The sequence below is a fragment of the Trachinotus anak genome, unplaced genomic scaffold (assembly GCF_046630095.1).
Source record: "Trachinotus anak isolate AG129_WGS33_773 ecotype Australia unplaced genomic scaffold, CSIRO_AGI_Tana_v1 ptg000002l, whole genome shotgun sequence".
NCBI classification, from domain to species: domain Eukaryota; kingdom Metazoa; phylum Chordata; class Actinopteri; order Carangiformes; family Carangidae; genus Trachinotus; species Trachinotus anak.
The window spans coordinates 5,588,309-5,616,263 of record NW_027273853.1 but is presented as its reverse complement, the minus strand read 5'-3'; the positions used below and the strand labels follow the sequence as shown (position 1 = coordinate 5,616,263).

Sequence of the window (27,955 nt, the reverse complement as noted above, 5' to 3'; positions counted from 1 at the left end):
TGAAAAAAAAAAAAACATCAACTCAATTGTTTGTTATCCTGTTTTATTTGAATAAACAACACATGCAAACATACCTGAAAACTTTTACACACACAAGCTCACATTCGTTCTCACACACAAAGGTCAGAGTGTGAACAGGCTCCACTACTTGTCCTTCTCCTTCTGCTCCTTCTCTTTCTTGTCTTTCTCGGCTTTGGCTTCTTCTGCTTCGTGCTTCTTGATCAGCTCCTCCACTTCCTTCAGCTTCAGCACCTTGATGCAGGTCTTGCCGTTGTCCCGGGTCAAGGTGGCGATCTCCACTGAAACGAGAGAACACACAGAGACTGTAACGAACCTGCAGCAGAGCCATGTGGAGTAACTTTAAGACCTTAGACCTTAAAAACTGAGCTTTTATTGTGAAGTTTTTGCAGGGGAAGGTTTTATTTACACCTTACTGTACTACACTCTACACACTGTGCGTTTCATTGAGATGCAGTTTCATCGCATTGCATTTAGTTTTGCATTGCTGTGCTGATCACATGACCCGCCATTAAACCAGGTTCACCGGGCTCGTACAAACACCACCTGATGTTAATTTCACTGTCCACTGGACAGAATGTAACTCGCCCCTCTCACCATCTCGCTGCACTCCTGACATCAGGAGGAAGGTCTCAGAGGATCTGAGCCAGGTCAGCCAGACTCTGAGTCCTGTCCCTTCCCCCAAAACCACATGAACCAGACTGAACTGACCCACACTGCACACGCCACTTTCTCTCTTTCGTTCTATGGACTGGTGAAGTCATTTATTAATGCACTTTACTGTATCTATTATGATTGTTTTTGTATATATGTCTCTTTTAATTGTGAGTCTTTTCTGGTGTCTTGTTGCTTTTTATTGCAGTGGGGAACTGTATCTCGCTTCCAGCTTATCTGTGTGTGAGCTATAAAAGTGACAATGAAGAACCTGAACTTGATATGTTGATCATGTGCATTTAAGGCAAACAAATGAAACCAGGGTGACAACAATAGCCTGAATTTAACTTAGACTTTTAGTGCTGATGTTCGTTTCCCAACATTTGGACCCACTTAAAAAGAAATCTCACAATTTGCCATAAATCCTCTACATCTGACAGAATTTTATTGGAAATGTTTTATTGATGCTGAAATAATACACACACCTCTTTAAGCTTTTTTTAGGGAGCAGGAGAACAAGTTGTAAACACAATGAACAATTTATCACCTTAAAAAAGTTGATGCAGTGAACTTGTTGGTAAAAAACCTATTTACACATCTGGATGATACAGAGCATCACTACTATTCATCTGGAGTCACCTGGTCAATGTTAAGTTCAATTCAGGAGCTAAAGCTAAAGTCCACTTATTGAAAGGTCGGGGGTTTGATTCCCTCCAGTCTGCATTTCAAAGTGTCCTTGGGCAAAATACTGATCTCCATATTAACCCTGATGCATCATTAGTGTGTGTGTGTGTGTGTGTGTGTGTGTGCGACTGGGTGAATGTGGCTTCCATTGTAAAGTGCTTTGAGTGGTCGATAAGACTAGGAAAGTGCATTTAAGTGCAGACCATTTACCATCCTGTTGAAAAAAGAAATCTTTATCTCAGTGACATCACCAGATCAAGAAATGTACTATGATAGCCGATTGCTCGAGAAATAGCAACAGTTTTTAAAATGATAATTATGACTTTTGATTTATCTGCACATCCAACCACTCAAATCCGCACCTTTCTCTGCAGACAGCTTGCTGACGTCCATGGTTTTATTGAGAACTTTAACGGCGAGGGCGAGAGCTGCGGAAAGGGTCATCTCTCCCTCTTTGTAGTCCTGCTTCAGCATGGAGACGGCTGCCTACAGAGTAAACACAGAGAGACAAAGTAAAAATCACTCTAGTCGCAACCAAGTCCCAAAGCACCATCCTCCTATTGTTAGTGCTGCAGCGCTGACGTAGGAAGAATCTGCAAAATGGCCTTCACGTCTGTTTACAACTGTGAGGGCTGCATTTCATCTCTTGTGGACTCCTCTGTATCTGCCAGATCTCATATCAGCTCCGCACAACACCGACACTGTCGGCATCAGGTGTGTGTTACCTCACTGGAGACGCCACCGCTAAACGTGCATGTACTCATCTTACTGTAGGGCCTCTCGCACAAAAGTGTTTACACAGTGCTCTGAGGAGGCTCTGTTACCCACAATGCTTTGTGTGCAGCCCTGTGAAAAAACCCCACTGAGATTAGCAAAGCCACCATGAATGGGGACTTACACAATTAGCTGCCCTAGGAGTCGGCACGAAGTAGGCCACAGTCTGTTTATTGTGAGCGTCCAGTCTTTGTCATGGCCCCTGTGTTTTGAAACTCTGTGCAGCTGCGCCCCCCAGTGTCCCTATCTGGAACGTCAGCTTCATTCCTGTCTGAACACATCTACACAGCGTATCCATCTATCTATCCAACTATCTATCTTTAATTGAATTTATTTTAAATAATATAGTTGTTGCAGAGAACTGGGCTCGTGTGAGACTTACAGCACTGTTGTTTCCAATGCAGGTGGCTTTCCAGCCTCCGTAGTTCCCACTGGGGTCGCTCTGGTACAGCTGGAAGCCATAGTGTTTATCCCAGCCCATGTAGAGCAGCGAGACTCCAAACGGACGCTTTCCTGTGACCACACACACACACACACACACACACACACACACACACACACACACACACACACACACACACACACACACACACACACACACACACACACACACACACACAGATTAAACTGAGATTCCAGGAACCTGAAAGATTTTGGTTTTATCACTTTGAACTCCTTATAACAATACTTCAATATTACAGCAGGCATGGCCCCTGTTAAAATTTCAATTTCAATTTAGATGTAGCGTAGACAATACCCATGTATACATGCATATAGCCATACTGTGCTGTGTCTTTCTTAAAAGTCTCTTCTTAAACTGTTTTTTTTTTTAGGATAAAGAACAAAATAAAACTTTTTTTTTTTTAAATAGTTAAAACTAATGATAATGAGTAACATTTTGAATCACAATAACACTGAAAAAGAAGAAAGACGGTGAAGGATTTACAAGTTAGTGACTGAACGATGTACATTAAACATTACACTGTATACGTTGTCTGATGTCTGATGACACAAAGCTTGTCTGATGAGGACGTAACGTGAACTAGCCTCTGCATGCAAATGACTGATCTGAATCTGTCTAAGAAAGAACTGAATGCTGTCATATAAGGAACTCATCTGCCAACACAATAACATCTTTTAACAGGAGAAAATAAACCATATAAGAATATGACAGATACATCAATAGTAACTACAGCTAAAAGAGTCAAAACCACAACAAAGACACATAATCGTGAGCCTGCTTTAACTGTGCGGTGCTGCTCTGTACCTCCAAACTGGGTGTAGGCCTGTTTGATGTCACACAAGGCTGTGACCAGCTGCTCGCAGGGGATTGGCTCCTGGTACTGCAGCAGGTACCTGAACAGCAACAGAAACACGCATCATGACATTCATTAATATTTGTCTTTTTGAAGGACAATCCAGCTGCAGCAAACAAAACCAAGCAAGAAACTAGTCACAACCTTTACAGCTAAGCTTCAGCGTCAAGAGCTCACCTCTGTGCTATGAGCCTCAGCTCGTTGGTCAGTACGTTGGCATCTGATGTGATTCCCGCCACACTGCACGCCATGTCTCTGTGAGGTCATGGAAGGATGTAGGATCAATGCAAAAACAGTGATTTCTTTTAATCTGATCAAATCATTTATGACAGTCACACAGTGATGTAAGCAGGTACAAATATGCCACTCCAGTTGCATTCACTTACTAATGCAAGTTTATGAAAGTCATAAATAACTTAACGCACCCTTTAAACATGTAGACCTGTAAACTAATGACACTGAAACACAACAGCAACGTGCACCAAGAAGTAACTCACTCATTCAGCTTGTAGATTTTCTCGGAGAAAAACACTTCATCCAGCAGCTTGTGGATGTTCCTCCTCTCGGCGGCCAGCAGCACGCCATCGTTGGCTAAAATTCCCAGGCAGGTGCCAGCGTGGCCGATGGCTTCCATGGCGTACTCGACCTGGTACAGACGCCCTGCAGAGGACACACAGCGCTGCCAGGGTGAGGACGCAAACACAAAGCACTAACAGGCAAGAAATTTGAGAGCCAAGTTAAAAAGGGTGAAGTAAAATAAAAAGCAAAAAGCCTTCACACAGTAAAACACTTGCAGCCTCATCAGTTACATTATTCAATGACTCGTACCTTCTGGTGAGAAGATGGTTGTTCGGGAATCATATCGACGGGACTGTTAGGAAACAGGAGAGAGAAGAGAGTTCATCAGGAGTCGAGTTGTTTACAGGGCCTATGTTACACTTTTCCAGAGTTTTATTTGAAGTATTGATATCCATGAGAAGATCTATCTGTGGTTTTGAAACTCTGGTTTTTGAGCTCTAATAGCAACAGGCCAGGAGAGAGGCCCTGAGCCTCTCTTGGTACAGACAAAGAAGCTTCTGTTTCATGCGTCATGCATTGAGGACATCAGCAGTCATGTGCCCCTTGTCAAAGAGTTGACTGGCTGCAGAGATGCTTTGTTTTTAATCTCATATGAAAGTAAAGAGAGAAGAAAGCAAACGATCAATATAAATCAACACAATTAATACAAACCAAACTCTAACAGTCGGGTTAACTCACCATTCTTGGAGACTGTGGTCAAACTCTGTAGAAAACAAATTTAAACAAGTCTGTCACCATGTTTGAGAGGAACATATTGGAGAGGCAAAACAATTACACAATTAATAATCACCTGCAACATTTGACTGATGTACACTTAATGTATCAACAACCACAGTCAGTTGGCAGTTTATTAAGAACATCAAACTAAAACTGATGCAATATAATACAACAGTCCTGCAATAAATCCTCCTTCATGAACAAATGTTTCATTTTTGCAGTGCTGTTGGATTTTATATCCATGAGGCGAGGTTAAATAACAGAAACATCTCTTTGTATAATCATGCAACATCACTGCAAACTACATCCTCCACAATGATCATACAGTTGAATCAACACCTTTTTAAAACAGCTTCAACAAAAACCCAACATTATAACCTCCATGGAAGAGGATTTCCTGCAGGACTGTTGCATTAGTTTTAGCCAGGTATACCTAATAATCCGACAACTGAGTGTACAATCCAATAGAGCAATAAACATTATTGAGTAAAATATATTAAAATATGAGAAATAAAAACTACAGATCTGCATGATGTCCTGCGGCTGGTTGTGTCGGTGAAAGTGAAAGAGACTAAACTCAGAATCCATAAGATCGTGTTCAACAAACAATAGCGACTGAGGTTAGTATTAAACTCCTTTATCATTAATATTATTATAATTATTATTGTTGTTGTTGCTTTTATCTTAGGTTGTTCGGCTTTACGTTAGTTAACACTTCTTTATGTCACACAAACGGAGATGAATCAACGAATATTTTGGCCGGACGCCTCCACGCTCCGCTAACAAAGAGTCTTTTGTAAATATATCAAACCTGCACCGAGGAAGAGGAAATAAACGTTAAACAAGAGAGTAATGTAATGTTAGTTTGTAAAAATAGGAAACTTACCGCTGTAAGAGCTTTCTGTGGGGCGCGTTATGATGACAACAGAAAACGGGGTGATGGCGTCATCGAGACGCGACTTTTTTCTTTTTTTTTTTTCCTTATTGAATACAAAAGTTCAAAATCAGCTCTATTAGATAATTATGTTTACAAGGAATCTGACTCCAGTTTCTAGAGGCTCTCAGTATTTTACTTAACCGACACTGGATTTAATAAGCAGCAAAAACAAAGAACAAAGCCGAGCATAAATAAATAAACATAAACATATGACTATCATGTGCAAGCCAGTAGGTTAAAAAAGATACACACAGATGGGATCAACAACTGACACAACATACGATATGTATTCACAAGTCAACCACCTTCTGAAGTTGTAAATAAGAAAACAAGTATTGGAGAGTGCAAGAAGTGCTGAAATAAATATTAAATGAGTAATGCAATGAGTTACTTAATATACACACAGCGTACAGGTGGTGTAAGGTATATACAGCCAGCTTGTATTTATATTTGACAAGGGATGGATGATATGTATATGTCAATGTATGATGTGTGTTTATAAAGTAAGAAACTTATGTACAGAAACCTTTGCTGTCTGGCTGTACAGTGCTCTGTAGCACCCACCAGAGGCAGAAGTTGAAATAGGTTGTGTCCAGCATGTGAGAAGTGCAGTTCTTTTCCTGCCCTCTCTTTAAACTGGCATCTGAAGAATATAAACACAAGTTCATGACGGTACAACTGAGAGCATGACTGCCACAAATACTGATAACATCAAATAAACGACTTCAAATATAATCTACAATCAACGAAAGTGAATTTTAATGAATATACAAACGGTACCAGTTGCTGATAAGTCAATCTTTTTATTCTTTACGCATATATTATTGATAAGCCATTAATAAAAACCTATTTTGGGTTGCCAGATTGTGAAAATCCTCCGCCAGCATAGTGCTTTGCTTTTTAGGTCTGAGACCTGGCAAGTACATATATGTGCCTCTCCAGAGCATAGACAGGGTAAATACAAATAAAATAAAGAATATAATAAATAATTAAAAGAAGAGAATCTAAATATCAGGTTGGGAGAGACGCCCCCTCCCTCCCCTCCCCCCCTTGATGAGCTACTCTGAGGTCAGGGACGTGGCCGAAGTCCAAATGTACTGTTCATACTCTCCCGGTACTGATATCGATGGATCAAGGAATATGACACTATTTGGTAATCAGGTCTTTATCTTTACTTGAACTATTTAGCAGCTCGAAGTGTGTTAAGCAGCTGTTGTTAGCATTGATATCTTTTGCTAGAATCCCAACAAAGCAGAACAGTTAAACTTTAATGTGTCTTAATTAGCTAATGTCGTATGTTAGCTAGCTAGCTAACGTTAGCCGGCGCCCTCACTCTTTAAAAAAAAGTTCCCCAATATCCTGTTAGAAAGGTTTTCTGGCAGAAATCAATTAAGTAGTTTTGGTGCCTAAACCTAAGCAAATTTAAATGAAAACTGAAAATAAAAATAAACAAGTAAAAACAATAAGGAAGCAAAAGTCAAAAACTAAACCAGAACATAAAACCCAGTCTCCTGGGTGAAAGTCCTGTTTGACCCTTGCTTTCTGACAGAAGCCCTGGGGCAAACCTCTCCTGTGTGCTCTCTAATATCACAACTGGCCAGTGAGATCACACATGTTGACTGGACTCTTTGTTGGGCAGATTGGCTTCTAATTTAATAACCATTGATTCTATTGGATTATTGCAGAGTATGATAGATCATCATACTGTGAGACGAAGACATAGCAGGTACTTAGTTATGCAAAGTGATCAGTGTATCGAAGTCCTTCTTACCATCAGATCACCTTCTCTAGTTACTGTGTGTGTTGGTGGGCGTGAAATCAGGCACTGATGATACCATCTTGCCTGCCGTCACTTCAGGGTGTACTGAGTTTCATAGGTTCAGCCTGACGGACAGGCTGCAAACAGCCCCTCACCCTCCACCATGAGAGGACGATATAGCAGCTCTATAGTTATGAAACACAGCATATCTTAATCCTTGTCACCATCAGCTCGTTTTTTATAGTTACTGTGTGTGTGTGTGTGTGTGTGTTTAAGCACCTTTCAAGTAGATGTAAAGACAGAAATGGACTTGAGCAGCAGTGAATGCTCTGTTCTCCACAGACCACAGCAGGTCACCTGGTGTGACGAGTGACTGAGCTGATTGTCTGAGGATCACAGGGTCTCAGGTGGAAGAAACCAGGAAGACTTGGTGATGGATTTTGAGTGCGTTTCAAATAAAAGGGTGGAGTCAACAATAATGCAGGTAAAACAGATATTTAAATTTAGCACTGGTGACTTATGGGTGGGGGGGCAGGTTATATATTTATGTATATATTTGACCACCAGGGGGGCCCCTAAGCCTTGGATGTGTGGAAAGATGAGGCCCATTTTCTTTACCTTGTACAACTGTGTGTGCTGGATTAATTGCCGTCTGCCTGGCAGTGAGTTTTCAAACAGTGACCAGCGATGAGTCAGCTGTAGCGCAGAGGTCCTCCAAGCTGCTGAACCAGTTTGATTTGTGGTCAGAGCAGTAAATCAGCTCTGTTGAGTTTCTCTTTAGGGGTGCTGCTCTGTAGCTGACCTCTGATCTGTGACCTCTGACCTCCTTGGTCAGCTGGTGGCAGTTATGTGTGTGGTCGCTTCTCAATCAGACAGTGTGCTCAGTTACTGTTCTTGGATTTTTCAGTCATTCCTTTATTTATTTCAACAATAATTTAGGGATAAGGCCTTTTTTTCATCTTTTAACAGTTTTGGTTAAACTCAGTGTTGATAAAGGTTTTTCATTTGGTAATATTAAAGGGATGATTCAGGTTATTTGATGTGGGGTTGTGTGAGGTAGTCATGCAGTGTGTTACCTATAGTAGATTCAGATCACTGCCAGTTTGGAGAAGCAGCCGGGAGCAGCGACACAGTAGCTGACTGATGTGCTGCTGTGAACGGGGCCAGCAGAAAAAACGCGTTTTAGACAATTTTAAAAGACACCCACTGAAACAATCCAATATCTGTTTAAATGTTTGCTTCATTTAGAATATTTCCAGGGCTTTGTCAAAGTGAAGTTTAGCCTTTTCTGATTCATTCAGCTGACCTGTGTGATACAGTGCAGGCTGTAGGTGCACTTGTGTGTAAGAATATGGTAGTTAAGCGGTTGAGAAAAGTGTAGTACCAAAGGAAAGTGCTGTTTTGACGGGAAGATAAAGTGCTGAAAATATTCTAAATGAAGCATACATTTAAATGGATATTGGATTGTTTCGGTGGGTGTCTTTTCTCTGCTAGTGTGCTGTGCTCCCTGCTGCCTCTCCTAACTGGCAACGTGCTGATCTGAATCTACTGCAGGTAATATCCTGAACGTGCATGACTACCTCACACAACCCCACGTCAAATGACCTGATCCATCCCTTTAAGGAGCTGTTACTGAAACTGAAAAGTTGTTTTCCAAAACATATTCAGTTTGTGTGTATTCAAAATGAAACTAACCCACATCATGATGACATAATGACACATGGACACTCATCCCTGCGGTTAGCCAAGTCAGTCATGTGATCAATAGCTCCGGACCAACTGCTAAATAGATCTTGAGGTGAGATTGTTTTGTCAAAGGTGAAATACTATGATTAATTCTACAAAATGGAGAATATACTTGAGAGAAATCACATGATGAGATTCAGGCAGTGGTTTATACACCGGTCAAATGATTGTAGAGCGCTGTAGTGTTGTAGAACAGAACTCTTTGTTTCTTGTTTGAGGTTTTCCTCTTAGTAATACAGCCCGGGGTTGCCAAAGCCTGGCAGCTTACCTTGAGATTATCAAAAATAATCACATCCTCACATTGTTCTCCGAGGATTGGCGCTGGGAAGTAGAGAGCTGCAGCTGCAACACCTCAATAAACAACCCGTAACACCGCAGTGTTTATTCTGAGACGAGTACTACGCTGCGTTTTGATTTGTTTTGTGTCTGCTGGGGAGCTGGCTTGCAGATCCTCCTGGACAGGGTTTATATCTCATCCAGCGTATTTATCTTTTTAGGGCCTCTGACACAGGTTTCACATTGTTCTCACTCCAGACTGTAATTTCTAACATTGGAGCTGAACCCAAAACATATATTCTATTTCTTCTCAGGAGTAATCTGTTGTAGCAAATAGCCACAATGTTTTGACATACAGGCTTATAGCTGAGTGATGGATGTGAACCATCCAATCTCCTCTGGCCTCTAATTGTTTGGTATCACTAAAGCTGATGTTGTTGTACTCATTATTTAGCTGCCAGTGCTGGAAGTTGGCTCCAAAGGGATTTTTATTGGCCCCTATAAAACTCAATGCAGTGGCAAAAGGTGCCCGGTGCCCAGCTGAAATATAGGAGGCCGGGATGGCCAGCCACCAATCACCCTGAGGAGGATGGCATGGATCCACAGATAAACCAAACATTTACACACACACACAGCCATACTGTCAAACTCTCTCTGTAACATCTCACTTTCACATGCACTGTTTTTAGCGACTAAGCAGCTCCAAAGTAAAAGTAATGAGTGCCCCAGTACCTTCCATCAGCCTCCTGTCAAAGGTCAGAAGACACAAATATTTCTGTATCTTCACACTGTAGGTTAAATATATCTTTTACAGAGCAGACAGGTCGAGGAACAGGAAGCCTGTTCTAGTTTAACTTGTGTGAAAAGGAATAGAGTTGTTCTGATACCGATACTAGTATGAGAAATGCTTCCTCTACTGCCTAAAATAATCGGGTATTGGCGAGCATGCGAGTCTATGCACTGATCCAAAACCACATGACTTATTAATAAACTTTATAGTTTCACGCTCAGACAAAAGGGCAGTTTTCCTGCTCTAAAACAGAAGCCTAGGGCAGGAAGTTGCACTGTGCAGCCACTGGTAACTACTGTTTTGGAGCAGTGAAGAAGAACTGACTTGCGATATATAGTGTAATGTTTGCCGTTAGCAAAACGTCAGTGATTTGCCAGGCCATAATCTGGAGGGATGACACCAGTGTTAGGACAACGAGTGTAGGAATTGTTTTTTATTTCTTTATAATTGACAATCAAATTAGATAACAAAAGAAATATTCCATGTCATTCATTTATCTGTTCAAAGGGTTTAACCCACAGACTGAATATAAAAATGGACGTAGACTCCAGGTCTGAAAAGTGAAGCCAAAGCTGAAGTATTCATCAGGGGGCGACTCCACTGGTTGCAAAAATAAGTCTGATTGTTTTTCTGTCAGTATTGCCCAATACTCAAGTTCAGGTATTGGAATTGGTCTTGGGAAGGAAAAAATAGAACCAGTTCATCTCTAAATAGAAACATGCTCATGAACTTCATCATTTTAATTACTTGTCTCAGTTCCCACCCATGATTGCTCAGACATCCCACCATTTCAAAATCCACTGCTAATTTTGCTTTGTCACAGTTTCACAATCACGTCTGACAATGTGACGCTATTCAGACTGTGTTACTCATAAAACCTAGAACGAAAATAGAACCAAGAAAGGTAGATTCACTTGGCACAGCCTTCACCTGATGTTTCCTTGGTAATGACACACAAGCAAAAGGATAAAGGTTATGACACATGAAACACTGGTTAATATTCTATAGAGCTAATCTGAAAGAAAAAGAAAACTTTTGACTAAAATATGTTTACATCAGAGAGGTCTGAAATTTTTACACATTTTAAAGAAGTGCATGGAAAAAATGGGAACCACTGTGGGGATTGGTGAAGAAGAAATGTTGTTTACAAGCCTGAGTCATGACTTTGAAACAAGTCTTTTCTTCGTAGTCGGAAGTTTCCTTTTTCTCTGCTGCAACAGATTAGGCCTCAACAGTATGACCAGCGTTTCCAGAGCCATTAGCTTAATGCAGTGTTTTGAATCCAGGAGAGTCAGTTTATCTGTGTGTTATTTCCCACCAAGAAAATATCAGATGAAGGCAGCGCCAAGTGAATCTACCTTTTTTTTTTTTTTTTTAACCAGGTTCTGTTTTTGTTGTTGGTTTCATGAGTCACAAAGTCTGCATACTGTCATATCATCAGGGATAACTCAGACTGTGACACAAAGAAAAAATTATAAGTGGATTTTGAAATGGTGGTATGTCTGAGGAATCACGGCCGGGAACTGAGGCAGGTATCAGACAGTGTGTCATCGCAGGTGGGCGTGAGATCCTGATCCTGGAAGTTTCTCAATCACAAGAACATCTTTCATATTTGTACACAGTAAGAAACTGAGCTGTTTACTGCCATTTATTCCACGATCATTAGGGAGCTAAGCAGTGAGAGAGCAGTTTCAGGCTCTTACAACTTTCATTTTAAAATGGCACAAGTATAGTATGGAAACCCACTGAATGCCTGTTGGCTTATTCATACTGAAGCAAGAATAAATCACGCAAATGAGCTGCTGTCCTGCTGGTGTTGACTTAATGATGAAAGTGGCATTTTTGAATTACGATGGTGATTAACTATTGTTTAGTTTAAAACTAAAATTAAATAGTTTATTTATCCCTTTATTCATTTATGTTGTTGGTCTAAAATGAATCTTTTGTGAACATAATGAAATCTGCCTAAAATATGCAAAGACACAGTCCAGGAAAAACTACTGAGGACATGAGTTTAGTGGTACATAGGGCCATGAACAGACTTTGGAGAAAGCGCATTTTGAAATAAAAACTGCCAGAATTAATACAAACAAACAAACAAACAAACAATCAATCAAACAAAAAAATGCTTGAAACTAAATTCTGCTATCGGGAAAAGAAGCAGGATAAATTCACATCTCATCAAATGGGCTGTGTTTTCTCGATTTTGTTGAGATTTTTATTAGGATATTTCACTATTTCCTAGTTAGATTATGTGTCATATTTATTCATATAATTATTAATTTCATAATGTCTCAATATTATTTGATTTAAAATTTAATGTACTAATATTGAGCACTTTTGGATCTATCTCCATGAGGATAAAAAGACACTTTTTATTAAAATGACAGTGCTTGTGCTTATTTACTTTATTGACAAGACTTAGCCAAGATAACACTCACATATCTGTCCGTTACTATGAAGCTACCATTAGCAACCAGTTAGCTTAGCTTAGCATAAAGACTGAAAACAGATGTGTAAAAAAACACATTGTAGTTTACACACGTCATTTTTGGAAAAATGAAAGAAAAGAGGTATAAAGTGTTAATTAGTGAGCTATAGAAGTGCTCTTAGAGACGTTTTGTAGACACCTGTGCACAGAGCCACGGTGTGCTCAGTCTGTATGCTTAGCTAATCAGCTGCTAGCGGCAAAAAATGTTTCATGTAAAGACATGAGAGTGGTATAAATTTTCTCCTCTAACTCTCAGAAAAAAAGCCATTAAGGGTATTTCCCAAAACGTCCAACTTTTACCTTAATCTGGTAACATCAGCATTTTATTCTTGATAAATCTAGCAATACTTGGATATGGACTCTTGTTTTACAGTAAGAAAAATGTCTAAATGCCTCGCTGACATACCAAGAGGCCCCTTTGTTGCTGATGTCTCTGTTTTTGAGGAAACAATTTTTTTTTCTCATCCGATCTCGGTTTTCTGGTTGACAGAAGAGTCATGTTGGCCTCCTGGTTATGCTCTGCCCAAACATTTCAACCTTTCTATTCTATTGTCTCCATCAGCCCACCCTCTGCCCTCAGCTACTGTCTCTGTTATTTTATGTGAAGCTCCTGTCACTTTGGACACCGATGCTGGCCTGAATGTGCTCGCCGAGGGCCCCTTGACACGGAGTTGGATTCCAGCTTTCAGGGCCAAAGGGAGGATTTCCTTTTCAAAATGTCTGGCTGGTAAATATGTCACCAGGCTGGAAACCGATCCCATGAAAAACAGGTGGGATGTTTTCAAACCCGCCACAGGAGTGTGTGCGATCTGTTTCTTCCCCTCGCACACACTCGAAGGTAAAGCGTGTCAGTCCCCTGCCAGCAGAGGTATTATCTGTCAAGAGTAAGCAGCCCAGGGGCAGTTTATCCGAGATCTGCTGCTAAATCTTCTCTAATTAGATTCACAGAGTGTGTATGTTATTCCTATACACCTCAGAAAGAGTAGTATTTCACTGTACACCCCCATAGTGATAACACAAATGAAATGACACTGACCTTTCAACTGACAAATCCATTTTGACAATGAGGCGTGTTGTGTGAGGGGAGTTATGACTCACAGGGAGTTTGTTGTCAACACATGCCCCGAAGAGGAAAAAAACCTGTTACTCATTCTTATAATTAAGTCACAGAAATTCTCCATCATTCATCAAACACCCACTTGTTATCTATTACGAATTAAAACTCAATACATACATATTTTAAAATACTGTTTTAAAAAAACCCTGATTACATTACAAGTATTCAGAGGTTATATACATTGTTTGACATATATAGTTAAAGAAAACACTGTTGGCACCTTGATGTGAAAAAATTAAAATGAAACAGCTTTGATGCAGGAGAACAGGTGCCTGAGCAACATCATACTACCATCAAATCCACATAACTAATACAATGTGTATCAATGTGTGTCAAATATCAGAAAATTACATACAAATAATAAGATTACTAATATTTGCAACCAGGGCACATCATCAGCTCATAAGTAAAAGCTTCATCTAGACTCTGCAGCCATGTTAACACCTCTGTGCAGCCCTGTCACCTAAAAATGACATTTCTGTACAACTAAACTACAACAGCAAATACATCTTGTAGGAAACGTAATTGTAACCTGATTATGTTTTCTATTAACATAATGAGAATATATTAATTTACTTATTTCTGATTTTTAATGTCCCTATAGGCATCAATAAACTATGTTTTATCTTTATCTTTTATCTTATTTATCTGTTTTGAAATTTGCAGGTAATGTTCACAGAATATCCAAATATTCCAAAATATCTGACCTTGCAGTATAATATCCATTTGTAGTGACTGCACTTATTTCTGTTTAGGCACGTGCAGCTCTTGGTTAAGTTTAGGGGAAGGTTGTGGTCTGGTTTAATACATAAGATATTAACAGAGACTTCAGACGTGTTTATTTACATTTAACCTAAACCATTATCTTCTCCTAACCCTATAAAGTGTGCCTTTTGGCCCCTAAACCTAACCACAGGTACAATGTTTACCATAGTAGTTTAGCATGTTAGCATGCTAACATTTGCTGATGACCAAGAAACTCCAAGGACAGCAGAGGCTGATGGGAAAGTCACTAATTTTGCAGGTATTTGACCAAACAGATCTTCTAAATTAAACAAAATATTTCATCAGTTCATATTTTCCAGAACAACATACATAAGAGATTAGTAACAAGCAACTAGTAATTACTGAATTTTAATTTGTAACCTCTCACACTACTTGTTACTAAAATCAGTGATCACATTACTGTAATGTGTCACTAAATAATTTGTTGCTGCCAACACTGTTCGTGGTTACAATAATAACCACCTGGTTATGATTTGGCAGTGGTTTTTTGACCCATCATCGTCCTGTCAGGTAGAAGTCATAATTACTGGGGCCACTAGAGGGCTCTGTCATTAGAAAGTAAACATTTCTGAGCATTTGCTGAACTGACTGATGCAGTTTTTCAGTTGACTGTATAATTTGATCATTAACCCAAGTATTAAATTGAAAACTGTCACTTTGACCTGATGATGGCACTAGAGGAAGAGTTAAAGACCACCAAAGTCTGACACATTCCTTCTCTTGGGATCATGAATATTGGCAAAAAAAGCACACTGATCCATCCAGTAGTTATTGTGATGGCACTGGAGTAATTAACCTCATTTTCTATATCATTTTCATGCCCTGTTGAACAATAATAAATAAATTAAAGAAGCGAAATATTAGGGAAACTTGAAAACATGTATGATTCGTAGCCCCAGTTTTGTTAAGCTTATTATTATGTATGCAGTGTTGCTCTATTGAGCAAATTTTAGCGAAATTTTAAAATATATTTTTTAAATATAATTAATATACATATCTCCATACAAGAAACAGAACTCCATATATTGGAAATAGAATTACCTGTAAAATAAATATAATAAAATAAAGTGATTAAATTTATCAGTAAACCTCACAGATACACTTCATTTCAAATCAAAGTGATTCAGGGACATGCATATTTGTGTGTGTGTGTGTGTGTGTGTGTGTGTGTGTGCTTGGGGGTGGTGGGTGTCCACACTTGTGGCCACACCCCACTCATGTCAGTCATGTGCTGAGTGACACCGCCTGCTATCAAACCTGAGATGAAATTCAGATTTAATTGCCAAATTCCTCACTTGAAAACAATCACCGTTATTCAACAGGGGTCTTCCCGAAGCCCACCCACCCATAACGCTCCCACCCTACGGCCTACGTGGACGCGCAGTGCGAGTGCACGCACGGTACGACTTGCAGCCGACTGTAGGCGAGAAGAAAAAGAGAGAGAGAGAGAGAGAGAGAGAGAGAGAGACCGGAGCTGAGGGAGGAGGGCGACGTGACGGGAGGACTCAAAACAGAAGCTCTCAGGACTACGGCAGAGAGAGAGAGAGAGAGAGAGAGAGAGAGAGAGGGAAGGGAAACAAAAAAACTGGATCATATCTGCAGCAGATCTGGAGATTTGCGGAGCCGGATACGTGGTGCGGACTGTTACGCACGACAGCGTTTTCTCTGCGGTGAAACCAGCCTGAGTTTTTGGACCGGGAGGCGCACGGCTCGCCTGCTCTTCCTCGTCAGAGAAACAGAGGGTTTTATAGCGGGGAGGGTTAACGGAGCAGCGGACTGGAGACACCGTGGAGGAGGTAAGCTGTGTTCCTCTCTACAAGTGCACACAGTCTGTAGGTTTAGCTGTCAGGAGTGGGGCATGGCAGAGCTCCGTGCTGCTGTCAGTACATCAGCTGTGGTCATTCAGGTTTCACATCAGCGCACACAGCATGCAGCCTGTTATCTTCAGAGGAATGACTCGACACGGACGGAACACCTTCCCGCTGCAGCCCTGTGCGCACCCTGGGCTCCAGGCTCCCCTCCCTCCTTCCCCTTCCCTCCTCACATCACCCCTCCACCGCCACCCCCTGCCGCCGCCGCCGCCTCGGATAAATGTCACGCTGTTTTTCTTACATAATGCGTAAATGTGCAGGTACAGATGTTGCCTGGTGTGTGCCGGACGCCACATCTGGTCAGCAGTGTGTGTCTGTGGGGTCGCTGCAGCAGCAGTAAACGTGACGCACTGGTGTGAATGGATGAGCTCCTGTAGAGCTCGGTCCATCCAGAGCAGAGCTGGTGGGGCTCATTGTCGCAGAGGAAGGCTGGAGCCCTGGCTGAGTGTGTGTGATGCTGGTGGTGTAGAGGCTGCAGGGCTTTGTTTTTCTGTGTCATTTACTCCACCTCCTGCACGGTGCTGAGAGCTGTGACGGACGGCTGTGACATTTTTCGTCATGTGTGCGGCTGCTTACATCAGACTGCTGCTGCTGCCTGATGGGGCATGGCCGAGGCTCTGCGCAGCTGGACACAGGGGTGGTCAGCTGCTGTGCAACCATATCCACATTGCTATGGATGAGGCTCAGTATAGTTTGGTGTACTGGTGTAAAATCTGCTGTATATCACACCCTGTTGACCAGTCACAGAAGAGAATGAAAGCCCTGTTGCCAAAAGGGGAAATGTGCAGCTGCTGTGACTTTACATAGTCAAGCTGAAACAATGGGTAACTCCTCTATTAGGTGATTTACTAAGAAATGATCTGGAACTTGAGTCATTTTGAAAGCAAAAATCCATCGGTTGTGTTATTATATTTGGCGGTTTTCTCATTCTTGTGTGATACTAAACTACATTTATTAAGGTTTTAAACTGTTCGAGGGACAAAACATGTAATTTGACGATGTCATCCTGGACATTTCTATGATTTTATGACTATGGTTTTCTGACCTAACAATTAGACACAATCAACAGAGTAACTGAAAATGAAAATAATTGTCAGTTGCAGCTCCTATCAAGATTCAAGTAAACTGTCCTCTACAAAAGAAGAGATGGGAAAACCTGTCAGCTATATTTATACAGGGGATTTCAAGATTTCACCACATATAAGCATTAAAACAGGAAGCTACTATGTTCCCAATTGCTTTACAGAATAAAGTGTTTTAATTTAGTGAATGTGAAAAAGTAGTCTGGAAATTCAGCAGCAAGGTTAAGAGGTAGAAGAGGTAATGATGGCAAAGTAAAACCAGAGCTGCATGGATTAGTCGATTAATTGACTATGTAAGCAACAGAAAAGGAATCGGCAACTATTTTGATAATCAATTAGTCGTTTTTTAAGCCAAAATGCCAAAGCGCTGCTGGCTGCAGCTTCTCAGATGTGTAGATTATTTTCTTTTCTTTGTCCTTAATGATGTTAAATTGAATTTCTGTTGGTTCAGATAAAACAAGACATCTGTGGATGTTATCTTAGGCATTTTTCACTGATTTTTGAACTTTTCCTACACAAAAAGATGAATTGAACAATCAAGGAAATAGTTGGCAGATTAGTTGATAATGAAAATAACCATTAGCTGAGGCCTTATTATGAATTTGACACTATCACTCAGCTTAGAGCTTAAAAAAACAGCAACAAACAAAGTGGGTCTGTTACTCAGGCTTCAGCTGGAGCTTAAATGAGGTTGTTTCAATCCAGCTGACATGTTCAAACAGGCCTACATGGCCTCAGTCAGACCAGACCAGACCACCAGTGCCCCCAAGGTCTCTGTCCACGCGCCCAAACACTTCAAGTGGAGACCCACCCTCCTCCTCCTCCTCCTCCTCCTGCTGATCTGAAGTGCTTGTGTTCAGCAACAGCACTGAGGAGCCATGCGTGCATGTGACGAGTCTGCTGGCCTGTGGCCCTTTACATGAAATGTCACAGAGGGAAAAAGATAAAGTCGTTATAAGTGAGTTATTTTGAAATGCCAGGACTGACGGCTGCCTCTCACCTCCTGTACGCAGGTGACGTACAGTCGACTCCTCTGACTCCCCCCGCTGCTGGTTCAGTCAGAGCAGAATTCCCTTATTGCGATGTCAACTTTGCTGACATTAACATTTCATTCACTTATTATGTAAGTGGCAAAGCCCTTGAGAGCATGACTGAAAACATTGCTTTGACAGCTCCAGCTGCCCAGCGAATCTCCTCGCGAACGCAGCAGAGCAGCTCAGAAGTGCCTCGATTGTAAAACATGTGACAGATAAAGACGTCACGGCAGAGAAAGAGCATCCACAGTGACTTTGTCTGCACAGCCACAGTCAATATAAACCTCACCACAGTAATCACATACACAGTAAAAGGAGAGGAAGCTGGAATAACAATCACTTTAATAAGTCATGTAGAATAAAAGCCTCTAATCCTTTCTTTTCCGAAGTCTGTTTGAACAGAGTGGACGGTTTGCTCAGCATCTCTCCTGCTGTACAGTAGCCGCACTGTCAGCATCATGGGGTGTCCGTCTTAACCACGAGGTCCCGGGTTTCCAAACGCTTTGTGACAGGTCTCGTGTCAGCTGTTCATTCAGTATTTATGAACACAGCCAGTCAAGAGGAGGAACAAGGCTTTATTCATGTATGGAGCCTCTCCTCTGAGATTTGATGACGTTCAAAAGCTTAACGGAGGTGTGGAAATGATGTAAATGTGTTTCATGTTGAAGATGTGTTGTGCTAAATTGTTCTCCCACTTACATTGTTGTGAGAAATGTAACAACATTATGTTCAGATAAGTGCTGGAAGGTGGGTGGGAGGCCGGTGTTCAAACTGCAGGACTTTGATTTTTAGAGACCGGGGGTGGCATCCCAAGTGTTGCCTGACATGTTTTGCAACTTGACATTATTTAACAACACTTTCTCGTTATGTGACTAGAAAGCATGAATCAGGCCTGCATTACATTCCCCACAAAATCTATTGTCTGTTGTATATAAACATAATTTTCAGACAGGGTTAAAACAGAAGTGAATGTTTATTAGTAGGAATCAAGCCCAAAGATTTGGACGTGATAATATGGATTTACACCTGAGGATTACTGATTAATTTCTGAATGAGAAAAGACAAGTCAAACTGTAGAATTACAGCTGATGGGGCTTAACTTGGCTTACCTCCTCTGTATAGGGCCTATCTGACCTTGTTTCATATTCACTGGCATCCAATCAGATTTATGGTAATCTACGGGCTCTGATGATGGTGATGTCTGTATTAGATCGCGGTGATAAGCTCATCAGCAGATTTAGGGCGGAGCCACACAGCCCGTCTACTGTAAATCACTGAAAATCATTTGAAAGCCCGCTGACCTGCATTTATATTTTCAACCGGCGGCTTCAAGACAAATAGTTTTGTTGTACGACGCTGGTTGCCACTGGATCCCGGCGTCCTCGCTCGAGCAGTCAAGTCACGTTCAGACCTGCTGCTGCAACGCTCAAGGCTTCGTGTAAGACAATACCAGGATGAGGTCAATGTTACATGTACCATGTCAGTGCAGCTATATGCATCTCTAACCAGGTGTATTTATAGAGCCTTTTACAATGCTGCTGCTGCTGGTGGTGGTGGTGGGGGTGGGGGTGTGTGTATACGTGTGTGTGTGTGTGTGCGAGGGGGGCATCTTAAATAGCATCTGTCTTTGTCCTGACACAGACCAGAGGAGACTTGAGAAGATACTACAGTAAAGTAGTCAGGTTTCCATTGTTGTCACTGGCTTTTGTCAGTGAGGGTTTTAAGAAAAACAAAACTTCTCTCTCACATCTTTCAACACCGTGGAGCAGCAGCATAAAGCTTTCTATGCGTTTTTCTTCTTGTTATTAATTTAAATGAAGTTCACTGTTATATTATCAATCTGTGGTGTTAAATGTATTTCAAGAGTATTACAATTCACTTTCAGTTCTGCCTTTGTAGTGCAAGACAGAAAGTCTCACAGTCATTGTGGGTGCAGTGCATTCTGGACTATTGAAGCCTCTCTCAGTGGAGTTACTGCCATGTCTTCCTGTTCTTAGGAACAACACTGCATGTGTTGTATATGTTGTATATACTGTATATGTTCTTAGGACGATCACTGTATGTTTTGATAAATGTCGATGAAACGTTTTACGTTTGGCATTCTTTGAGTTTGATGGACACCAAACTGTGACAGTACTAACACTTTTTTCAGATACACCAGTCTGCGTGTGTCCTGTGTGTCACCGAGCTCCAAAAACTATGAAAACATTAGTACCTCTGTTCATCCGCAGCTGAAAATAGTCCCTAACAAATGCACTGTTCACTCCTGTTTGAGTTACTCTTGATAAAAACAGCAGTGCCCAGTAGTTTTAAGAGATCACTGATCCTTTTTTAAAAATGAAACTATGCTTTCAGTTATTTTCAGTAGGAAACGGTTGACTATAGACAAACACATTGTTGGTAATTTTCATGGGGTTTGTTGATCATTTCACAAATCTAAAATAACACCAGCCTTATACTTTAACTCCATAGTAGCTGCATTGGGTAGCAGCTTGATATGAGATATTATTTCATATATTATATACAATATTTTAATTGTGTAAACACTGCCCTCCTAAACAAAACATTTGCCCCATATAACGCCCCAGAAGAGCAAAATACACCACTGTCAGCTTTTTGATATATCATGTATGAATGGTGTTCACTTATTTTTGGCCACAGCTGGTCACATTTTCCATGTTAGGTTGGGATTTTCTCCCAACAAACACACTTTGGCGTACACATGCTTATGCACACAGCTGCACTGAAAGAAAAATAACAGGCATTTTAACATCTGTAAAGGATTCTGCATGCTTTCTGAGTATCGACAGTCAGTTGGATCACTCAGTGGAAATGTGACCACTGACACACTTCTGCTGTTGACGCTGCTAGCTGAGGCTGCCTGGCGACCTGCTGACCTCTGTGACACTCATGTGACGTGTGAAGACTGAAAGTGATTTGTCATGGTGCTGATGCGCTGCTGGACAGAGTGTTTAAGTGAAGTTCAACATATTCACCACAGCCTGAATTAGACAAGGCTAACCTTGGGAGAATCACTGAGGCACGTTTTTCTGCTTTTACAGCCTTCATCCACAGTGGAGGTTAATTCATAAACACATTCTCCTTGTTCCGTTTCCCGTACTCTTTAGAGAATAACACTCAAAGAAACTATGTCCAAAACAAAAAAAGACAGCCGGCGAGAAATCCTACCTCTGTCTTGTGCAGCTGTCCAATGATATTAAAATCCCTTTTTCCACAGTCTTCTTCAAAGGAGCTGCTGCAGCACAGTATGTGTCACCGGCGCAGATTGTTAGCATGATAGCAGAATTCCTTTTGATTCCAACATGGCTTGATTCTTAGCAGGGAGCTGCTGTTTGTTGTTCTCTCAGCTGTTCAAAGCCGAGCAGTGAACAGTGAATTTCTGCATCCATTATTGGTTGTCACATCTCTTTGTATTATTCATTTAACCTCGCACTATGGCTGTCACTGCTTTGGGCATAAACACCATTTAAAGACTATTCTCCTTGTGCAAATAAACGTGTCTCGGTTTTGGTTGCTGAAGGTACTTTGACACGGGGAATTGGAGCATTTGATTGTGTTTGTCGCAACAGGCAGCAGCTGGCGAGGCCATGGATCAGTCCCCTGGCACCGCCTTGGGCAAAGAGCAGCCAGCAGCATTGCCACGCTCTCCTCCGTCCTGCTCGGCTGGTTACAGATGGAGAGAGAGGGATGATCAAGAGTGGGAGTGCAGGCATTAATACATGTTGAAGGATCGCTTTCAAATAGAAGAGTGGACAGTCGGGCGCTCACAGATCAGGACTGTGCTTCCAGCTTTAAATGCCTCTGCTGGCTTCTGTGTGTCGTGTATCTGTGGGATGTAAAAAGAAAATCTGGGTTTATTATTATTATCTGTGTTGTGTTGAACTTGTTATTTACACACTCTGCTTCTTTTTAACTCATTAATTGCGCACTGTAGAGAACCTCAACAATCAGCTTTTCCTCCATTTTGATTCAAGTCAGAAAAGGTTGAAGTTCCTTCTCGCTGTGGAGGGAAGTAGAAAACAACTCTGTGCGTCTGTTTCTGCAGGAATCAACATGATGGTGACAGGCTGTCATCTGGTTAATGCTTGCACTGCATCTGAGAATATTTACAGAAGGTTGACCCACTCTTAATTTTCCCCTGTGACGTAGCGAGGCAGTGGCATGGTGGCGCAGTGGTTAGCACTGCCGCCTCACAGCAAGAAGGTTGTGGGTTTTGAAACTGGGTACTTCAAAGACATGCGTAGGTTAGCTGCCAACTCTAAAATACAGAGACAAACAACCATTGTTGACTGTTGACTGTGATAAATTGGCAACCTGTCCAGGGTGTACCCAGCCCTCACCCAATGTCAGCTGGGATTGGCCCCTGCGACCCTGAAAGGATAAGTGGAGTGGCTAATGAATGAATGTAGCTGGGTGCTTTTTTAGTCCGACAACCTCATGGGACATCCTGGACTGCAAAGCCAGGAACAGCCTGTAGCTTCTGTTGGCATGGTGACCATCATGTCCAGGTGTATGAGCAGCATCGTACTGAGATACACCTCATGTTCTACCCTCGGGCAGAAGATATGAAGCTCCCACATTTAGATTAAACCACTACAAACATTAGTTTATCCTTTCTCCAATTTAAGGGGGTAAAAGGCGCAGCTGACTCAGGGTTTGTGGATGGATACAGTACTGTTTGTACTTGTGTCCCATCTTGAAATGGTTTTCAGTTCTTTTTACTAAACCATGGCTGTCAGCCTTACATCAAACTAAATCTGCGTTACCTGATTTCTTCTGGTCAATGATGGGCAGCAGGAAAAAAGCTACAACCACAACACTGACATATGATCATCCTATAAGTTGATGAAAAAACTTTTTAGGAAACAGTTGCTCATTTATACATCTAGAAGATACAGAGGAGCTTTAGCACTATGTTGGAGTTGTGTGTCTGGTCAGCTGATGACTGCTGGTCCAGTATTCTCTCCTCTGTTTGGTCCACACCAGCTTCCGAAGGAAATATGTGAAATCTAGCTGATAAATGCTTCACTGTATTCGCCACTTGGTCGCTGATTGTGTTGGCTGTTTGGTGCTGAGCGTGTAGTGTTCAGTGCCTTCTTTTTATTTGGTGCTTTTTCGCTGAAGGCAGTTGCATCTGGCAACAACACTGATGAGAGTGGTGAACCAAAACAGTAAAGCTGCGGGTCGGGAAACCAAAACAATGAGCTAATAGATGCTTCAAATGACTGAGGAGAAATGCAGAGTCAGGTGATGATCACCAGTGGGTTTGTCACTGTGAGAAAGCCCCTTTCTCTTTACACAAGTATATTCTGCTCTGTTCTGCTGTGTATGGGAGCAGTGCAGCATCTCTGCAAAGATGGTCAATGGACAATGAGAAGGGTTTTTAATAAGCAGCATGATTATCTAAACCACTTCATTTGAAGGAAAAGTAGTGTACACAAAATGTTCTAATGATCCCTCTCTGCAAAACTGTTGGCATGCACAGCTAAAGCAAGTACAGCAGGTCAAAGTTGAACCATAAAGTTGGTCTGAGGATTGACAATGAACAGTTTGGCTCACAATTTGTTCAACTTTTTTTCTGTTTTTTGTTCCAAATAACCCAAGAAGCTTTTTTTTTTTAAAAAAAAACAAAAACCTATATGATCATCTGAATACTTTCATCTGACATCTTTTTAGTGATGTTATTGATTTACCAGATCTTAGTAATTAACTTCTTGAGTACAAGGCTATGATAATGGATATGATATCCAAAAGGACAAGAATAATACCCAAAGTGTGTGAAATTACCAGTTTGTCTTCCTTTCCCTGTCCACTTCTGGGTGGTTTTAAGTGTTCAAAGAGCCCATCCACATGATCCACATGACCTCAGTCCAAGTGTTAAGTCAGCAGTCATCTGCCCTGCTGAAGTGTCTTTGATCAGTTCTCTGAAGCCCTAAAAGCCTGGAGGTCACTGTGCTACATCTGACCCCACAGTCAGAGGTCTACACAACAGAATTTCCCTGCAGCGATCAATAAAATATCACATTAATCATTTTGCTGAACTGTGAAGTTGCTCTGTATTTATTTCTTAGACTATGAGTCGAGCAGCTGAGTGCAGCTAGAAGCCAAACCACCACTGGTGCAGCTGGATGTCGGTTTGGAGGAGCCCACAGAAAACAATGGCAGGAGGCTGAGAGGATGTGATGAACAAGTACTGCAGAATATCAAATTCCTATTTATTACAATGTGAGATGTTGTGATGCTGCAGTCAGCTATGATTTGTGCTGGTTAGGAAGTGGGAGAACATCCGGAGACTTAAATCCACTCCGGTGGGTTCAGTTCAGGTGGCCAGCATTAGCTCAGTCTGTGTTTTAGCTCTGCTGCCGATGCTGATGCTCGCATTGTTTGTCTCCCTGTGTTGCCAGCAGATTGATGGAGCTGTTTCTCAGATTGACAGATCTAGCTCAGCCAGCCACTCTCGCCTGAAGCCGGCCAGACTCCACCGGTGAAAAAAAACTCCAGAGAGGGTTAATCAGTAGTAAGAAAAACTCCTGCCCCTCTGCAATTAGCACCGTGTCATTTTGGGGTTCGGAGACAGCCGATAATGTCACATTTCACTTTGTGTCTGTGGTTCAGTAGTTAAACATATTTGACAGGGTGCCTGCAGACTCGCGAGGCGGCGTTATTCAGCGCTCGTGCCACTTCCCCGGGAGCTGAATTACTGTCTTTTAATAAGTGCTTGTCTCATATTTGTGCCGTCTGCGCTGTCAGTGAGTTTGCGAGCAGCGTCTGGATTCAGTAACCGTGGGCTGGCTGCGGGCTGGGAGTTGTAGCCAAATGACGCCCTGCTGAAGGGCGCTGGCGGCAGAAACACACGCGAGAGGAATTTGAATACATGCACTGTACGACAGACAGGCAAGACAGGCATGTGACCTACTGTCTGCCACCGCTTTGTTGCAATATGCTGTTGGCAGTGTGTGTGTGTGTGTGTGTGTGTGTGTGTGTGTGTGTGTGTGTGTGTGTGTGTGTGTGTGTGTGTGTGTGAGAGAGAGCGAGAGAGACAGAAAGAGAAGCAGTGGTGGCCAGAGCCAGAACAAAGCAGTCTGCGACCAGAGGACTTGGGTGTGGCACACTCAGTTTGATGAAGCACCAAATGAAGTCTGATCTGTGTGTATTACTCTCTTCCACACTCGTGCTTTCACACAGCCGCTCGTCTGTCGGTGTAGCATGTGTGGAACCTCAATAGTTTCTGTGAACCCAACAAAACGTTGAGTATAAAAAACTGTCAAGTATCAAAGCAAGAAATGCATTTTAAAGTGTCGTCTTTGATCAGACATGACCTGGTTTAAGTCATAAAATCGCCAGTTTTGCTTTATTCTGAAAGTGACATTAGGAATACATACAGGAAGTGAAGGTGGGAAAAGGTCATGACCTGCATCAGAAGTCCCAGACCAGAATCAGACCAGGAGTTATATCATCTGCTTCTGATGCTCCTTAATGTTTCCAGTGTTGTACACTTTTATTTCTGCACAGCTCTTGTGTGGCTTTTAAAGGAAGAACGACAATCGAGCTGCAGCGATTAGTCGACCATCAAAACATCTGATCAAAACTATTCCACAACTTGTTTCATTTTTTATTTCTAATGTAAAAATGTGAAAGATTGGATGTTGCCAGGTTGCGGAATGAAAGAGTTTTTAGATGTTCTTGGTCTTACATGAGAGTAAACTGAATATCTGTGGGTTTTTTACTGCTGCTCAGACAAACAGGACATTTGATGACGTCTCTTCCTGCTGTAGGGAACTGTGGTGTTTTTCACCGTTCTCTGTTGATTTACAGAACAAATAATTAATCAATGGCAAAAACAGTTGTTAGTTGCACCTTATTTCAGAAGAAACATATCAAATATAACACTGACACCTGTACTGGAAGAAATCTGCAAACACCCAGCTCTGTAGCTCACTTGTCATCCTCCTTTTCCTTTTGTTCACACTGTCATGCAAAGTCTGTGCCTCTGTCCATCCCCATGTCTCTCTCCCTTCTCTCTCTGATCCTGAAAGCTTAGTCATCGTGCCAAGGTTGTCTGAAAGTTGCTCTGTCCTGCAGTCTGTCCTACTTGCTCAACTCTAAACTGGGACGCCACAATACGGATATAGCAGGTAGGAGGAGGTGGTTCAGTGGCTCAAAGTCACATTTTGTGAACATCAGACGATGCAGGTTGTGACTTTGCAGGTATCTTGTCTTGTCATCGCCCTCCACTGTGTTGTCGTGTTTGAACCAAAGAGTTTTAATGGAGGTTTTGTCCTGTAGCAAGACATTGAACTCAGTTCGGCTGAAGTTTCAGGTTGAGAGCGAGGTGAATAGGAAGTGACGCATTTTCTCCCTTGTGTACATGTAGTTAAAACCCTTTGTTTAACATGGAGTCATGCGGTACGTCACACAGTCACCATTGTTCTTCAGTCTTTATTAGTTTCCTCATTAGTTTGTCTTGTTGGGCTCCATAAACAATTGTACAGCTGCAATTACAATTATTTTCATAATCAATGTATCTGCCTGTTATTTTCTCAATTAGCTGATTAATCATTTGGTCTATAACTTGTCAGAAAATAGTGATAAATGCCTGATATAATATTCTGGAAATGAAAGGCATCAGCGTCAAATTGATCAAAGTTTCACATTAGACAAATAAAAGCAGCAAATTCTCACTTTTAAGAAGCTACAGCCAGAGTGTGTTGATATTTTTGCTCTAAAAATAGCAATTAGTGATTAATTGATTGATTGATTGTTTCATTTTTTGTTGATGGACCAATTGTTTCAGCTCTGAACACCTGACATGTACAAGAGTTAATGGCTCACAGAAGCCATGTTTTCATCACTTTATGTTGTTCGGTTCGTCCTTCTTCTTCTGTCATTGATGTGTTTGGAGTTTCACAGATGAGGATTTACTGTTTTCTTGCTGTTTTGAGACGACGGTAAATTGAATATCTTTGGGTTTGGGTCTGTTGGTTGAACAAAACAAGACATTTGAAGATGTAACATTTGGCTTTGAGTAATTTTGATTACTATTTTTTTTGTAACATGTTCTGAGATTTTATAGCCTAAATAATAATCTACAGATTCATTTAAAATAATAATAATTGTTAGTTGCAGCTCAGCAAACGTCAGCATTGCTCTTTATACTCTATTAGGATCCTCATTAGCTGGTTTCTGTCTTGTTGAGCTCCACAAACACAGCACCATAAATAACCATTAATATCTACTGAAACACACAAGTCTGTTTTTGAGGCTCCTCCGCCCTGTTTTCATCATTTTTATATGTTCATAAAA

At 41.4% G+C, this 27,955-nt stretch overlaps 2 protein-coding genes across 16 annotated transcripts in view; one reads left to right on the top strand and one right to left on the bottom strand.

Annotated features, from left to right (window-relative positions):
* Nucleotides 1-26: 26 nt before the first annotated feature.
* Nucleotides 27-5,715, bottom strand: psma4 (proteasome 20S subunit alpha 4). The gene is made up of 9 exons (XM_071492457.1): nucleotides 5,629-5,715; nucleotides 4,704-4,728; nucleotides 4,275-4,317; nucleotides 3,944-4,106; nucleotides 3,624-3,701; nucleotides 3,398-3,486; nucleotides 2,513-2,643; nucleotides 1,719-1,842; nucleotides 27-299 (listed from the first exon to the last, which is right to left on the bottom strand). Exons 2-9 carry the CDS (start codon nucleotides 4,704-4,706, stop codon nucleotides 145-147), a joined length of 786 nt encoding a protein of 261 aa, XP_071348558.1. The 5' UTR covers nucleotides 4,707-4,728; nucleotides 5,629-5,715; the 3' UTR covers nucleotides 27-144.
* A 1,012-nt stretch (nucleotides 5,716-6,727) lies between these two features.
* Nucleotides 6,728-27,955, top strand: part of LOC139629595 (unconventional myosin-IXAa-like) — a 174,246-nt gene continuing 153,018 nt past the window's right edge. For 8 of the 15 annotated variants that reach the window (XM_071492368.1, XM_071492360.1, XM_071492404.1 and 5 more), the window contains exon 1: nucleotides 15,731-16,440. The gene's annotated coding sequence lies outside the window, so the exon portion shown is untranslated. Of the gene's footprint in view, nucleotides 6,833-7,780; nucleotides 7,923-15,728; nucleotides 16,441-27,955 lie in introns of those variants that run through there. The other 7 variants (XM_071492416.1, XM_071492329.1, XM_071492341.1 and 4 more) reach the window with 4 other exon arrangements.